This window comes from Scatophagus argus, chromosome 16 (genome assembly GCF_020382885.2).
Source record: "Scatophagus argus isolate fScaArg1 chromosome 16, fScaArg1.pri, whole genome shotgun sequence".
Lineage (NCBI taxonomy): Eukaryota > Metazoa > Chordata > Actinopteri > Scatophagidae > Scatophagus > Scatophagus argus.
The window spans coordinates 11,297,860-11,313,366 of record NC_058508.1 but is presented as its reverse complement, the minus strand read 5'-3'; the positions used below and the strand labels follow the sequence as shown (position 1 = coordinate 11,313,366).

The window sequence follows — 15,507 nt, the reverse complement described above, 5'->3', positions numbered from 1 at the left end:
TTGCACAATACACAGCTCCCTTTCTTCATGGACTCTTGATTTGGACAGTGAAACTCCCTCTTACTTTCCCTCTTTGAGTTTCTACAGACAGCACTTGAGGGTTAGTAACACAAAGAGGAGAGAGCCCTCACAAAGAAGACTTTAGTCAAATGCTTTACCAATCTGGTGAAATAATGTCATAGTAAATTTGAAAGTAGCGAGCAGAAATGAAAGAGCTCACCTGCATTCGTCTGCTGCCATCCAGCATCTGATCAGTTTGATCTGAGCTGTGTGTGATAGAAGGTGTAACTTGGACACCGTTTCCTCATAAAAGAAACTGGCGAAACTGGCATTGCTTGTGATTGCAGGAAGTTTCAAAATGCATTTCTCTGCATGAAACTTCTTATTGTTTCAGGAGAAGAAACATGGTGCTCTTGTGTCAATAAAATAACTGAGTTCAATCAGAATGATGACCCTGATGTTAAAATTTGCTGGGTGAGGATGAAACCCTGATGACTCTGACACCTTTGTATAGATATTTGTAGTATCTGATCTGTTTGATGTGAGCTGTGTGGCTGATGACAGGTGAAACTCAGTTGCTGTTTCCTTGTCAATGAAACAAGCAAAGCTGGCATTGCTGGTGTGTGGTGCCAGGCATTGAAAGACCGCATTAAACTGTCTTGATTTACACCTGAAAAGACAAGGTGAGTGTGGGAGTGAGCCCGCACACAGCACTCGCAAGACCAGAATGTCAACATAATCCATTCCTATGCCATCCGCCTAAAGCCTCCCATTACTGACACGGACCTCTTTCTGATCTCAGGAAGTAATTTAAGTAATCACCTCTGCGAAGGAGGTTTGGAGTTTGTATGTTTTCTGTTTCAATTGTCATCAGATTTACAGAAAAACCACTGACCCAGTTTTCATGACACTTGGTGGAAGGGTGTAGGATGGGTGAAAAAAGAACCCGTTCAATTTTGGAGTGGATCCGAATCAGGGGGCAGATATACCTTTTGATTAGTCTGTTCTTAAAGCTGAGTGTGCAGCAGTCTTTAATGGTGACTCATTATCTCGTGATCTGCTGGGTCTTGTGCTGGCCTACCGAGTGCTATCCTCGTTTCACCATATGAAAACAGTATCCATCCCCTTCACCAAACATAGAGGCCTTTTGATGGGCCTGACTCGCACTTGGCTAGAAGCAAGGACAGAAATGTTCTTTCTGCTAAATCGTTAAGCCTGTCTGTGTGTGTGTGTGTGTGTGTGTGTGTGTGTGTGTGTGTGTGTGTGTGTGTGTGTTTTGCATGAGGCTCGCATGCTGCTAAAAACTCAAGACATTCACCTGTGCACAAGATTTTCACACATCCAAGTTGTTTAAACTTAAAATAAAAACACTGACATGAGTGTGACACTTAAGTTTAATAAATGCAATTTTCAACATTATTAAAAGAAAACAAAATCACAATTAGAATTCACTCTGGGTTTTTTTTTCTATATATTTAATACTTTATCAATAAAGGCTGTCTTTATCAGACCATGGAGCCTCTGTTTCATTAATTCATTCATATTAATTTTTTTAAAGTTCATTGACTGACTCAGTAGGACTGAAGCCTTAAAGACTCTCAGCCCTTGATTGCACATTGTTTCACATTTTTCATTGTAAAGAATTCAACCTTTTAATCACAGTTGTGTTATACTGAACTTGCATCACAGTCTTTCCAGAACATTTACAAATATTGCACACAATGAAATACGTATGATTGCAAAACAAAGCAAACAACAGAAGAGCCTCTGGCGGTTGTTTGAGGGTCCTGAGGTGTCTTATGGGGTCATAACAGTCTGCATAGTATGCAGATTGTATGGAAATTGTACTCTCCTTGCCCCTCACCTCAAACCTCTCAGCTTTGCACCAAAACAGTGGGAATTGAAAGTGAAAAATGCTGTCACTAAATAGAAACTGAGAGATTAAAAAAAAAAAAAAAAAAAACTAACAGAGGGAAAAAAAAGGTGATGTGAATAAAAAACAAATTTTTGTCATTAAGAAACGGCAAAGTGAAAGAAGTATCTCAATAAAATGAAATTATACAATTGGAAGTGCAGGGTGCATGTATTACAAGTATTCAATCTGTAATGGAAGCTTTGATCTTTTTTCAGTGCCAGTGCAGCTTTTCCAAACACAGTTATTCCTTTTTCAGTTAAGGTTCAGGTTCTTATCTATCTACGTAGAAAATAAACGCACAAACATAAAATTAACACAAATACAAAAAGTATGAACAAAACACAGGTTACCATAGCACAACTGCATCGGCAACCTTGTCTGTTTCCTTGACTGTTCATGGATTCCAGAGTGTTGTTGGTTTCTGGATCGATGTTGATTAATATATTGTTGTTTACTGGTCTGTTGCTGTTCACTGGTCTGTTGCTGTTTACTGATCTGTTGCTGTTTACTTGTCTGTTGCTGTATGCCGCTATGTTGTTATTCCGCAGTCTGTTATTACGTTGATTGGAGCAGTACTTTTCTTCGATCACAATAAACAACAGCAGTCCAAGGCAAGCAAGGTTGCCCCATGTGTTTCTGATGTAGGAATCATCAGCGTTACTTCCAAAGCGGTTCCTGAGATGCAACAGTGGCATTTGGTTGTCCCTCACAGAAAACTCTCTGAGCTGTCTTAAGAGGTTCGTAGTGATCTGGTAGGTATGATCCGGATCATAAGCTGTCCCTTGACCTTCAGAAGTGTCATAATGCTGTGTGATATACACCCGGTCTATCCTCTGCTCCCGGACTCTTATGATGATCCTGTCTCTGTTTCTTCCAACATACTCCCGTGGGGAGTTGACAACATAATCTGGAAGTTCATCAGTGCCTTGATAGAGATTGCCAACAGTGAAGTACCGGTAGCCTCGAGGCAAAGGGTCCAACAGCTCCTCATAGTTGCCGTAATGATGTGAACCATAATCTCCACCGTCTGGGTCAAATGTCAGCCTGATGACACTGTTATAGTCGATGTCAACTGCGTTGGCAAACCAGTGGAGCAGCAAAAGACTGTGCTTGGGTACAGTTTGGCCAAAGTTGATTTTCTTCAAATCGCTGATTGAATTGAGCCTTTGTACAGCTGACACACAGGTCAGGACAAGGAACAGAACTACACAGCAACTCGTGACTCTTCCTGATATCTTCATCATCCTGTATAGATAATTAAAAAGTTATTGTTCACATCGTTCATCTATACTGTACATTCTCAAAGCATACAATGTATTTGCTGCTAGAGAACTCATGACTATCTGATTATAATACATTTATAATATGTTCTTGATGAGTAGGTCATTCTAACACCCAACAGATAGTTTGACAGTTTTTCATGCCTGTCTTAAGACAATAGTCAGTTGGCCGTATTAACGCTGAAACAGATTTTGCTTGTTGTTATCCAAGATATTTTTATAGAACCCAGTGTCTCCGATAACAAACTTCCTTCATTTGTACAATACACAGCTCCCTCTCTTCATGGACTCTTGATTTGGACAGTGAAACTCTCTCTTACTTTCCCTCTTTGAGTTTCTACAGACAGCACTTGAGGGTTAGTAACACAAAGAGGAGAGAGCCCTCACAAAGAAGACTTTAGTCAAATGCTTTACCAATCTGGTGAAATAATGTCATAGTAAATTTGAAAGTAGCGAGCAGAAATGAAAGAGCTCACCTGCATTCGTCTGCTGCCATCCAGCATCTGATCAGTTTGATCTGAGCTGTGTGTGATAGAAGGTGTAACTTGGACATCGTTTCCTTGTAAAAGAAACCGGCGAAACTGGCATTGCTTGTGATTGCAGGAAGTTTCAAAATGCATTTCTCTGCATGAAACTTCTTATTGTTTCAGGAGAAGAAACATGGTGCTCTTGTGTCAATAAAATAACTGAGTTCAATCAGAATGATGACCCTGATGTTAAAATTTGCTGGGTGAGGATGAAACCCTGATGACTCTGACACCTTTGTATAGATATTTGTAGTATCTGATCTGTTTGATGTGAGCTGTGTGGCTGATGACAGGTGAAACTCAGTTGCTGTTTCCTTGTCAATGAAACAAGCAAAGCTGGCATTGCTGGTGTGTGGTGCCAGGCATTGAAAGACCACATTAAACTGTCTTGATTTACACCTGAGAAGACAAGGTGAGTGTGGGAGTGAGCCCGCACACAGCACTCGCAAGACCAGAATATCAACATAATCCATTCCTATGCCATCCGCCTAAAGCCTCCCATTACTGACACGGACCTCTTTCTGATCTCAGGAAGTAATTTAAGTCATCACCTCTGCCAAGGAGGTTTGGAGTTTGTATGTTTTCTGTTTCAATTGTCATCAGATTTACAGAAAACCACTGACCCAGTTTTCATGACACTTGGTGGAAGGGTGTAGGATGGGTGAAAAAAGAACCCGTTCAATTTTGGAGTGGATCCGAATCATGGGGCAGATATACCTTTTGATTAGTCTGTTCTTAAAGCTGAGTGTGCAGCAGTCTTTAATGGTGACTCATTATCTCGTGATCTGCTGGGTCTTGTGCTGGCCTACCGAGTGCTATCCTCGCTTCACCATATGAAAAACAGTATCCATCCCCTTCACCAAACATAGAGAGGCCTTTTGATGGGCCTGACTCGCACTTGGCTAGAAACAAGGACAGAAATGTTCTTTCTGCTAAATCGTTAAGCCTGTCTGTGTGTGTGTGTGTGTGTGTGTGTGTTTTGCATGAGGCTCGCATGCTGCTAAAAACTCAAGACATTCACCTGTACACAAGATTTTCACACATCCAAGTTGTTTAAACTTAAAATAAAAACACTGACATGAGTGTGACACTTAAGTTTAATAAATGCAGTTTTCAACATTATTAAAAGAAAACAAAATCACAAGTAGAATTCACTCCTGTTTTTTTTTCTATATAGTTAATACTTTATCACTAAAGGCTGTCTTTATCAGACCATGGAGCCTCTGTTTCATTAATTCATTCATATTTATTTTTTTAAAGTTCATTGACTGACTCAGTAGGACTGAAGCCTTAAAGACTCTCAGCCCTTGATTGCACATTGTTTCACATTTTTCACTGTAAAGAATTCAACCCTTAATCACAGTCGTCTTATACTGAACTTGCATCACAGTCTTTCCAGAACATTTACAAATATTGCACACGATGAAATACGTATGATTGCAAAACAAAGCAAACAACAGAAGAGCCTCTGGCGGTTGTTTGAGGGTCCTGAGGTGTCTTATGGGGTCATAATAGTCTGCATAGTATGCAGATTGTATGGAACTTGCACTCTCCTTTCCCCTCACCTCAAACCTCTCAGCTTTGCGCTAAAACAGTGGGAATTGAAACTGAAAAATGCTGTCACTAAATAGAAACTGAGAGATTTAAAAAAAAAAAAAAAAAAAAAAAAACTAACAGAGGAAAAAAAAGGTGACCTGAATAAAAAAACAATTTTTTGTCATTGAGAAACGGCAAAATGAAAGAAGTATCTCAATAAAATGAAATTATACAATTGGAAGTGCAGGGTGCATGTATTACAAGTATTCAATCTGTAATGGAAGCTTTGATCTTTTTTCAGTGCCAGTGCAGCTTTTCCAAACACAGTTATTCCTTTTTCAGTTAAGGTTCAGGTTCTTATCTATCTACGTAGAAAATAAATGCACAAACATAAAATTAACACAACAAGTATGAACAAAACACAGGTTACCATAGCACAACTGCATCGGCAACCTTGTCTGTTTCCTTGACTGTTCATGGATTCCAGAGTGTTGTTGGTATCTGGATCGATGTTGATTAATATATTGTTGTTTACTGGTCTGTTGCTGTTCACTGGTCTGTTGCTGTTTACTGATCTGTTGCTGTTTACTTGTCTGTTGCTGTATGCCGCTGTGTTGTTATTCCGCAGTCTGTTATTACGTTGATTGGAGCAGTACTTTTCTTCGATCACAATAAACAACAGCAGTCCAAGGCAAGCAAGCTTACCCCATGTGTTTTTGATGTGGTTTACATCAGCGTCACTTTCAAAGCGGTTCCTGAGATGCGACAGTGGCATTTGGTTGTCCCTCACAGAAAACTCTCTGAGCTGTCTTAAGAGGTTCGTAGTGATCTGGTAGGTATGACCTGGATCATAAGCTGTCCCTTGACCTTCAGAAGTGTCATAATGCTGTGTGATATACACTTGGTCTATCCTCTGCTCCCGGACTCTTATGATGATCCTGTCTCTGTTTCTTCCAACATACTCCCGTGGGGAGTTGACAACATAATCTGGAAGTTCATCAGTGCCTTGATAGAGATTGCCAACAGTGAAGTACCGGTAGCCTCGAGGCAAAGGGTTCAACAGCTCCTCATAGTTGCCGTAATGATGTGAACCATAATCTCCACCGTCTGGGTCAAATGTCAGCCTGATGACACTGTTATAGTCGATGTCAACTGCGTTGGCAAACCAGTGGAGCAGCAAAAGACTGTGCTTGGGTACAGTTTGGCCAAAGTTGATTTTCTTCAAATCGCTGATTGAATTGAGCCTTTGTACAGCTGACACACAGGTCAGGACAAGGAACAGAACTACACAGCAACTTGTGACTCTTCCTGACATCTTCATCATCCTGTATAGATAATTAAAAAGTTATTGTTCACATCGTTCATCTATACTGTACATTCTCAAAGCATACAATGTATTTGCTGCTAGAGAACTCATGACTATCTGATTATAATACATTTATAATATGTTCTTGATGAGTAGGTCATTCTAACACCCAACAGATAGTTTGACAGTTTTTCATGCCTGTCTTAAGACAATAGTCAGTTGGCCGTATTAACGCTGAAACAGATTTTGCTTGTTGTTATCCAAGATATTTTTATAGAACCCAGTGTCTCCGATAACAAACTTCCTTCATTTGTACAATACACAGCTCCCCCTCTTCATGGAATCTTGATTTGGACAGTGAAACTCTCTCTTACTTTCCCTCTTTGAGTTTCTACAGACAGCACTTGAGGGTTAATAACACAAAGAGGAGAGAGCCCTCACAAAGAAGACTTTAGTCAAATGCTTTACCAATCTGGTGAAATAATGTCATAGTAAATTTGAAAGTAGCGAGCAGAAATGAAAGAGCTCACCTGCATTCGTCTGCTGCCATCCAGCATCTGATCAGTTTGATCTGAGCTGTGTGTGATAGAAGGTGTAACTTGGACATCGTTTCCTTGTAAAAGAAACCGGCGAAACTGGCATTGCTTGTGATTGCAGGAAGTTTCAAAATGCATTTCTCTGGATGAAACTTCTTATTGTTTCAGGAGAAGAAACATGGTGCTCTTGTGTCAATAAAATAACTGAGTTCAATCAGAATGATGACCCTGATGTTAAAATTTGCTGGGTGAGGATGAAACCCTGATGACTCTGACACCTTTGTATAGATATTTGTAGTATCTGATCTGTTTGATGTGAGCTGTGTGGCTGATGACAGGTGAAACTCAGGTGCTGTTTCCTTGTCAATGAAACAAGCAAAGCTGGCATTGCTGGTGTGTGGTGCCAGGCATTGAAAGACCACATTAAACTGTCTTGATTTACACCTGAGAAGACAAGGTGAGTGTGGGAGTGAGCCCGCACACAGCACTCGCAAGACCAGAATATCAACATAATCCATTCCTATGCCATCCGCCTAAAGCCTCCCATTACTGACACGGACCTCTTTCTGATCTCAGGAAGTAATTTAAGTCATCACCTCTGCCAAGGTTTGGAGTTTGTATGTTTTCTGTTTCAATTGTCATCAGATTTACAGAAAAACCACTGACCCAGTTTTCATGACACTTGGTGGAAGGGTGTAGGATGGGTGAAAAAAGAACCCGTTCAATTTTGGAGTGGATCCGAATCATGGGGCAGATATACCTTTTGATTAGTCTGTTCTTAAAGCTGAGTGTGCAGCAGTCTTTAATGATGACTCATTATCTCGTGATCTGCTGGGTCTTGTGCTGGCCTACCGAGTGCTATCCTCGCTTCACCATATGAAAAACCGTATCCATCCCCTTCACCAAACATAGAAGCCTTTTGATGGGCCTGACTCGCACTTGGCTAGAAACAAGGACAGAAATGTTCTTTCTGCTAAATCGTTAAGCCTGTCTGTGTGTGTGTGTGTGTGTGTGTGTGTGTGTGTTTTGCATGAGGCTCGCATGCTGCTAAAAACTCAAGACATTCACCTGTACACAAGATTTTCACACATCCAAGTTGTTTAAACTTAAAATAAAAACACTGACATGAGTGTGACACTTAAGTTTAATAAATGCAGTTTTCAACATTATTAAAAGAAAACAAAATCACAAGTAGAATTCACTCCTGTTTTTTTTTCTATATAGTTAATACTTTATCACTAAAGGCTGTCTTTATCAGACCATGGAGCCTCTGTTTCATTAATTAATTCATATTTATTTTTTTAAAGTTCATTGACTGACTCAGTAGGACTGAAGCCTTAAAGACTCTCAGCCCTTGATTGCACATTGTTTCACATTTTTCACTGTAAAGAATTCAACCCTTAATCACAGTCGTGTTATACTGAACTTGCATCACAGTCTTTCCAGAACATTTACAAATATTGCACACGATGAAATACGTCTGATTGCAAAACAAAGCAAACAACAGAAGAGCCTCTGGCGGTTGTTTGAGGGTCCTGAGGTGTCTTATGGAGTCATAACAGTCTGCATAGTATGCAGATTGTATGGAACTTGCACTCTCCTTTCCCCTCACCTCAAACCTCTCAGCTTTGCACTAAAACAGTGGGAATTGAAACTGAAAAATGCTGTCACTAAATAGAAACTGAGAGATTTAAAAAAAAAAAAAAAAAAAAAAAAAACTAACAGAGGAAAAAAAAGGTGACCTGAATAAAAAAACAATTTTTTGTCATTGAGAAACGGCAAAATGAAAGAAGTATCTCAATAAAATGAAATTATACAATTGGAAGTGCAGGGTGCATGTATTACAAGTATTCAATCTGTAATGGAAGCTTTGATCTTTTTTCAGTGCCAGTGCAGCTTTTCCAAACACAGTTATTCCTTTTTCAGTTAAGGTTCAGGTTCTTATCTATCTACGTAGAAAATAAACGCACAAACATAAAATTAACACAAATACAAAAAGTATGAACAAAACACAGGTTACCATAGCACAACTGCATCGGCAACCTTGTCTGTTTCCTTGACTGTTCATGGATTCCAGAGTGTTGTTGGTTTCTGGATCGATGTTGATTAATATATTGTTGTTTACTGGTCTGTTGCTGTTCACTGGTCTGTTGCTGTTTACTGATCTGTTGCTGTTTACTTGTCTGTTGCTGTATGCCGCTATGTTGTTATTCCGCAGTCTGTTATTACGTTGATTGGAGCAGTACTTTTCTTCGATCACAATAAACAACAGCAGTCCAAGGCAAGCAAGGTTGCCCCATGTGTTTCTGATGTAGGAATCATCAGCGTTACTTCCAAAGCGGTTCCTGAGATACAACAGTGGCATTTGGTTGTCCCTCACAGAAAACTCTCTGAGCTGTCTTAAGAGGTTCGTAGTGATCTGGTAGGTATGATCTGGATCATAAGCTGTCCCTTGACCTTCAGAAGTGTCATAATGCTGTGTGATATACACCCGGTCTATCCTCTGCTCCCGGACTCTTATGATGATCCTGTCTCTGTTTCTTCCAACATACTCCCGTGGGGAGTTGACAACATAATCTGGAAGTTCATCAGTGCCTTGATAGAGATTGCCAACAGTGAAGTACCAGTAGCCTCGAGGCAAAGGGTCCAACAGCTCCTCATAGTTGCCGTAATGATGTGAACCATAATCACTATTTGGGTCAAATGTCAGCCCGATGACACCGTTATTGTCGATGTCAACTGCGTTGGCAAACCAGTGGAGCAGCAAAAGACTGTGCTTGGGTACAGTTTGGCCAAAGTTGATTTTCTTCAAATCGCTGATTGAATTGAGCCTTTGTACAGCTGACACACAGGTCAGGACAAGGAACAGAACTACACAGCAACTCGTGACTCTTCCTGATATCTTCATCATCCTGTGTAGAAAAAAAAAAAAAACAAGTTATTGTTCACATCGTTCATCTATACTGTACATTCTCAAAGCATACAATGTATTTGCTGCTGGAGAACTCATGACTATCTGATTATAATATCTTTATAATATGTTCTTGATGAGTAGGTCATTCTAACACCCAACAGATAGTTTGACAGTTTTTCATGCCTGTCTTAAGACAATAGTCAGTTGACCGTTTTAACGCTGAAACAGATTTTGCTTGTTGTTATCCAAGATATTTTTATAGAACCCAGTGTCTCCGATAACAAACTTCCTTCATTTGTACAATACACAGCTCCCTCTCTTCATGGACTCTTGATTTGGACAGTGAAACTCTCTCTTACTTTCCCTCTTTGAGTTTCTACAGACAGCACTTGAGGGTTAGTAACACAAAGAGGAGAGAGCCCTCACAAAGAAGACTTGCTTTACCAATCGTGAAATAATGTCATAGTAAAGTAGCGAGCAGAAATGAAAGAGCTCACCTGCATTCGTCAGCTGCCATCCGACATCTGATCAGTCTGATCTGAGCTGTGTGTGTAATAGAAGGTGTAACTTAGCTACCGTTTCCTTGTAAGTGAAACTAAACTGGCATTGCTTGTGATTGCAGGAAGTTTCACAATGCATTTCTCTGAACGAAACTTCTTATTGTTTCAGGAGAAGAAACAATAACAAGTTCTCTCTTTAACAGTTATGTGCCTGCTGAGGTGCAGAAAGCTGGTTATTTTTATTTGCAGTTTTTGGTGGATTGATTCTTTAAAGTGAGCCCATATTCTGTGACTCACCTGAGGTTTAGGACAGAAACTAAAGTCTCTACTGGTCGATATTTGACAGTGAGGGGTGCTGCAACAATGGGACCTAATTGCCAGAGACTTAATATTTATTATTGTCATTGTGCTTGGGTCAATAAAATTGTTGTTCACTCTTATGAGGTTTCTCCTGATTCACCCCCTCCACACCCTTCTCATACTCATATCAGCTGATTTTTAGGGTGTGCGTCCTTTTGCCCAGTGTCTTTTATTGTTTTGTGTTGCTGTCAGCTGTCATTTCAGCATGTATTGCCACCTGCAATCACAAAACTTTAGGGGTATGATTGTGCTGTCATTTCATTCCTGCAATATTTTTTTCGTAAATCAGCTTGAAATAGGAAGATATCAGCAGCTGCTGTCTGTCCCTTGTAAACAGGCCCCCAAAGTGTGTCCTTTGGACTGCGATGTGAGGAACAAGGAGATTTGTAGTAGAGGCTGGTTTATTAGCCAGTATTCATATATCAAAAATTAGTTTCAGATCACATTCCCTACATGTCTGTCATAGCTATATGTTTGTGTGTATTTGACTTAAATTTGTATAATTGAGTGTCTCTGTTCAGTATTTCCTGTTATCATGCCACGTCTCGTCCATAAGTCCATATGTCCCGGTCTCCTAAAAGTGATCTTTCAGGAAAATCTTGAGGGAATTTCTTCAGACTTTAACTAAATGTCACTGTGACCTAACAACAGACTGTTTTGTTTTAGAACCCAAGAATTCCTATGCTAATTATGACAACATTTCACAAACGTCTAATGGGTAAAATGATGAAGTGATGACATTGCATGTCCAAAAGGTCAGCTTCACTCCAACATCATAATGCTCCGCAAAAACACGTTTCTGTCCACTGTAACTTGTTGGTAGTCCTAATCTTGGGCGCCCACCTTGAAACTGTGCTGACTGTGTAGATCTTCAGTGCTGCCAAGTTGAAGATGTGTGTGAAGCATCCATGTTTTACAATTTGAAGCTTCTTTGCAGAAACATCCATGTTTGAAGCATTGTAGTCCATGACATGCTCATTGGTTCTGCTAACAAGGAGCTTCAAGTGATCACACCATGTGACAACGACTTCTGTCAGTCCTCTGTAAAAATAGTCTCTTAAGTGAAGACAGCATGGTTCTTACTTGGAATGTTTCACTGGAATCATACAATGTAAATATAGTGACAACCAAAATCTACTTTTGATGCCTTTTATTGAGTACCTTCAGTCTTCACTGCAAATATAATGACCGGAAATAAATGGATGTAAAGTGCAACTTGAGTGGTTGGCAGAGGCTACAACTGTGAGGCATAGACTCATTCTAGACTTGAACCTCAAATATAAATGCTGACATGGGTTTGACTGACACACATGTGGTTTTAACAAACGCACAACAATTTTTAACACTACAAAGAATACAAAACCATGAGAAAAATACACTCCTGCTCATACTTTATCAATGCAGACTGTCCTTATCAGACCACAGAGCCTTTGTTTCACTGTTCTGCAGGTTTTCAGTCCAGTCTTCTCTTCAGTCTTCTCTTTGTGAAACATTTTTTCCCAATGGCACACCGCGACCTTTCTAATGTTCGAGATGTGCCGCGGCTCAAAAAAGGTTGGGAAACACTGGTTTAGGCAGCATTCAGGAACATTGATCCCCCTCATTTCTTCTCATCTAGTTTCTTTAAGTGAGCAAAATAACACAATAAGAATATAAAAAGTAAAACAATGAGGGTGCGAGTAACATCATCATTCTGCTGGTTTTGTCTGTTTTGTTGGGTAAATGAGTACTTTTCCTCAATCACAATAAACAACAGCAGTCCAAGGCAAGCAAGGTCACCCCATGTGTTTCTGATGTAGGAATCATCAGCGTTACTTCCAAAGCGGTTCCTGAGATACAACAGTGGCATTTGGTTGTCCCTCACAGAAAACTCTCTGAGCTGTCTTAAGAGGTTCGTAGTGATCTGGTAGGTATGATCCGGATCATAAGGTGACTGCTGATGGCCATAATGCTGTGTGATATACACCCGGTCTATCCACTGGCCTCGGACTCTTATTATGATCCTGTCTCTGTTTCTTCCAACGTACTGCCTTGGAGGATTGACAACGTAATCTGGAAGTTGTACAAATGTATCTTGGTAGAGATTGCCAACAGTGAAGTACCGGTAGCCTCGAGGCAAAGGGTCCAGCAGTGTGTCATAGTTGCCGTAATGATGTGAACCATAATCTCCACCGTCCGGGTCAAATGTCAGCCTGATGACGTCGTTATGGTCGATGTCAACTGCGTTGGCAAACCAGTGGAGCAGCAAAAGACTGTGCTTGGGTACAGTTTGGCCAAAGTTGATTTTCTTCAAATCGCTGATTGAATTGAGCCTTTGTACAGCTGACACACAGGTCAGGACAAGGAACAGAACTACACAGCAACTCGTGACTCTTCCTGATATCTTCATCATCCTGCATAGATATTTAAATGGTTATTGTCCACAGTTATTGCTCACATGTCTGTGTTTGTAGCAAGAGAAGGGGAACAAAATCCACAGTGCTTGTTTTGTGCAAAAATGTACTCCAAAGTTAATACGAGGCTTCAACAGCCTGAGTTAATCAGAACTGCTGAGTATCTTCCAAAGTTTTTGTGGTACAAAATTCCCTCCATTGTGTTTCCACAGACAGGTTTTCAATAACACAAAGCGGAGAGAACCCACACAAATAAGACTTTAGTTACATGCTTCACCGATCGTGTGAAGGAGTCATGATCAATAAGAATACAAGCAAACAAACAAAAAAAAACTGATCAGAAAATAAGAGAGCTCACTTACGTTGGTGTGCTGCTGTTTTGGTCCCTGTGAGTTAGTGAGAGTAGGCAGTTTCCATTTCAGTGTAAATGAAACTGCTTAAACTGCTACAGGAAGTCACATGAAGTCTGACAGTGCATCTGTTTGGATGAATTTTCCCTCCTATTTGGTTTGGCACAATATGAGTATGAAGTAAATCTGAGTGTACCACAAATTATTGATTGAGAGACAAGGTTAATGTGCAACAAAAGATCTACACCTAGGTTTGTGGGGTTTTTAAAACTAATGGCTCACCAGGATAGACAGTTTTAAAAAGATTAATACTGGTTTATCCACAATTTACCATCCATACTATTTTTTTTACAGCTAATTATCAGTGAAGGCTGTTTCGCTTCTTTGTTTTATTTATCCATCACATCATTTTACGTTCCCTGTCAGACACAAGGTGAATTAGCAGTGGGTCACTACTATTAGCTTACACTTTTGCTGTAATTAATCCTGATGCTGTATTACCATGCCAGAGCAGCGAATCATTACACAATTAAAGACATTTGTGGTATAATCATAGATAATATATATCATGTTTTTGATCTGTTTTTGGAACTTTGACAGACAAATGAAGTCCAAACTGTGTCCCAAACTGTGCCAAAGAGGTCAAAGTCTGCAAATTTTTAGTCCAAGCAAACATTACACCATCTTTTCTTTGTTTTGTTTTAACTTCAGTGTTTATTGGATTTTTGTATGAAAACTAATTTAACAGTTTTATGTACATTAAGACTTGTTTTTTTTTTACAAGCCAAAAGCTAAAGAAAATAAAAACAGTGATGGTTAAAAGGACTCATTATCTACTTAGAACGTATACAGAGACAGAATCTTGAAATTTAGTTAGAAATTCAGTTAGTCCATAAACACTTTCCACTTTGTCATACATTCCATTTCTTCCATTTCCTACCAAAACATTTTCTGTCACTCTGAGCTGATTATTTCCATAGTATGAACCTCTCTAATAATTTCTAGTCATTGTTCTACAATGGGGTTCTACAAAGGGATTCCGTCTTGTACCGATTTCTTGTTATCGCTTTTTTTTGCTTGTGATCAGTAATATCTTGGCTAAGTATGTACTGTTACCATTACCTTGCATTTCTTAGGTATTGCATATATTTTGTGTAATACGCACATTTTCCCAAAATTATTATAGTTGATGCCAATCCCAAAAAAATGTGTGTGTGGTTTGCTATCCTGTTCCCAAAAATTCACCAGCATGATTGTTGTGAACCCATCTATTTGCTTTTTATTTTAGGTATAATGAAGCAGCAGATTACATTTTGGTTCTGATGATATTGTCAGCATGCTTTTCTAAGTTGTTTACATCAGTTGTCTGCAGGTTTTCAGTCCAAGCAAACATTTCACCGCCTGAATTCACTGATCAGCTCCTCCTACTCTCTTGGTGAGGGTGGGTGATTCAAAGTATTTCTCAATTTTAACTGAAAAATATTTAAGAACTTTGCTCTCCTTCATTTCTTTTCATCTAATTGCAAAAACAAATGCACAAAGTGATAATTAATAAAAATAAAATTAACAAAACAAAATTAAAAAGACTGCAGCCATTGCATTTTGAAGAGGTGTTATTTTTCTCAAACAAAAAAAACAACAGCAGTCCAAGGCAGACAAGGTTACCCCATGTGCCTCTGATGTAGGAATCATCAGCGTTGCTTTCAGGTCGGTTTCTGAGATGATAAAACATACTGCGTCGGATGTCTTCCACAGAAAACTCTCTGAGCTGTCTTAAGAGGTTAGTAGTGATCTGGTAGGTATGATCCGGATCATAAGGTGACTGCTGATGGCCATAATGCTGTGTGATATACACTCGGTCTGTCCACTGGCCCCGGACTCTTATCATGA

At 39.6% G+C, this 15,507-nt stretch overlaps 3 protein-coding genes across 6 annotated transcripts in view; 1 reads left to right on the top strand and 2 right to left on the bottom strand.

Moving 5' to 3' along the window:
- The window catches only part of LOC124073028 (septin-9-like), a 74,044-nt gene that overhangs the window by 33,947 nt on the left and 24,590 nt on the right, over nucleotides 1-15,507 (top strand). The gene's annotated exons all lie outside the window — the stretch shown is intronic.
- On the bottom strand, nucleotides 5,392-7,361 carry LOC124073029. The gene is made up of 2 exons (XM_046414922.1): nucleotides 7,095-7,361; nucleotides 5,392-6,583 (listed from the first exon to the last, which is right to left on the bottom strand). The coding sequence occupies exons 1-2, from the start codon at nucleotides 7,169-7,171 to the stop codon at nucleotides 5,620-5,622; spliced, it is 1,041 nt and encodes a 346-aa protein (XP_046270878.1). The 5' UTR covers nucleotides 7,172-7,361; the 3' UTR covers nucleotides 5,392-5,619.
- On the bottom strand, nucleotides 8,227-13,764 carry LOC124073030. The gene is made up of 3 exons (XM_046414923.1): nucleotides 13,630-13,764; nucleotides 10,512-13,267; nucleotides 8,227-10,012 (listed from the first exon to the last, which is right to left on the bottom strand). The coding sequence occupies exons 2-3, from the start codon at nucleotides 10,529-10,531 to the stop codon at nucleotides 9,046-9,048; spliced, it is 987 nt and encodes a 328-aa protein (XP_046270879.1). The 5' UTR covers nucleotides 10,532-13,267; nucleotides 13,630-13,764; the 3' UTR covers nucleotides 8,227-9,045.

Bases quoted from the DNA above. Each gene is read 5' to 3' on its own strand.
- LOC124073029 (XM_046414922.1), bottom strand. From the start codon at position 7,171: ATGTCCAAGTTACACCTTCTATCACACACAGCTCAGATCAAACTGATC. The intron at 6,584-7,094 runs GTGAGCTCTTTC...TTATCTATACAG, and splicing joins ATGGCAGCAGACGAATGCAG to GATGATGAAGATGTCAGGAA.
- LOC124073030 (XM_046414923.1), bottom strand. From the start codon at position 10,531: ATGGCAGCTGACGAATGCAG. The intron at 10,013-10,511 runs GTGAGCTCTTTC...TTTTCTACACAG, and splicing joins ATGGCAGCTGACGAATGCAG to GATGATGAAGATATCAGGAA.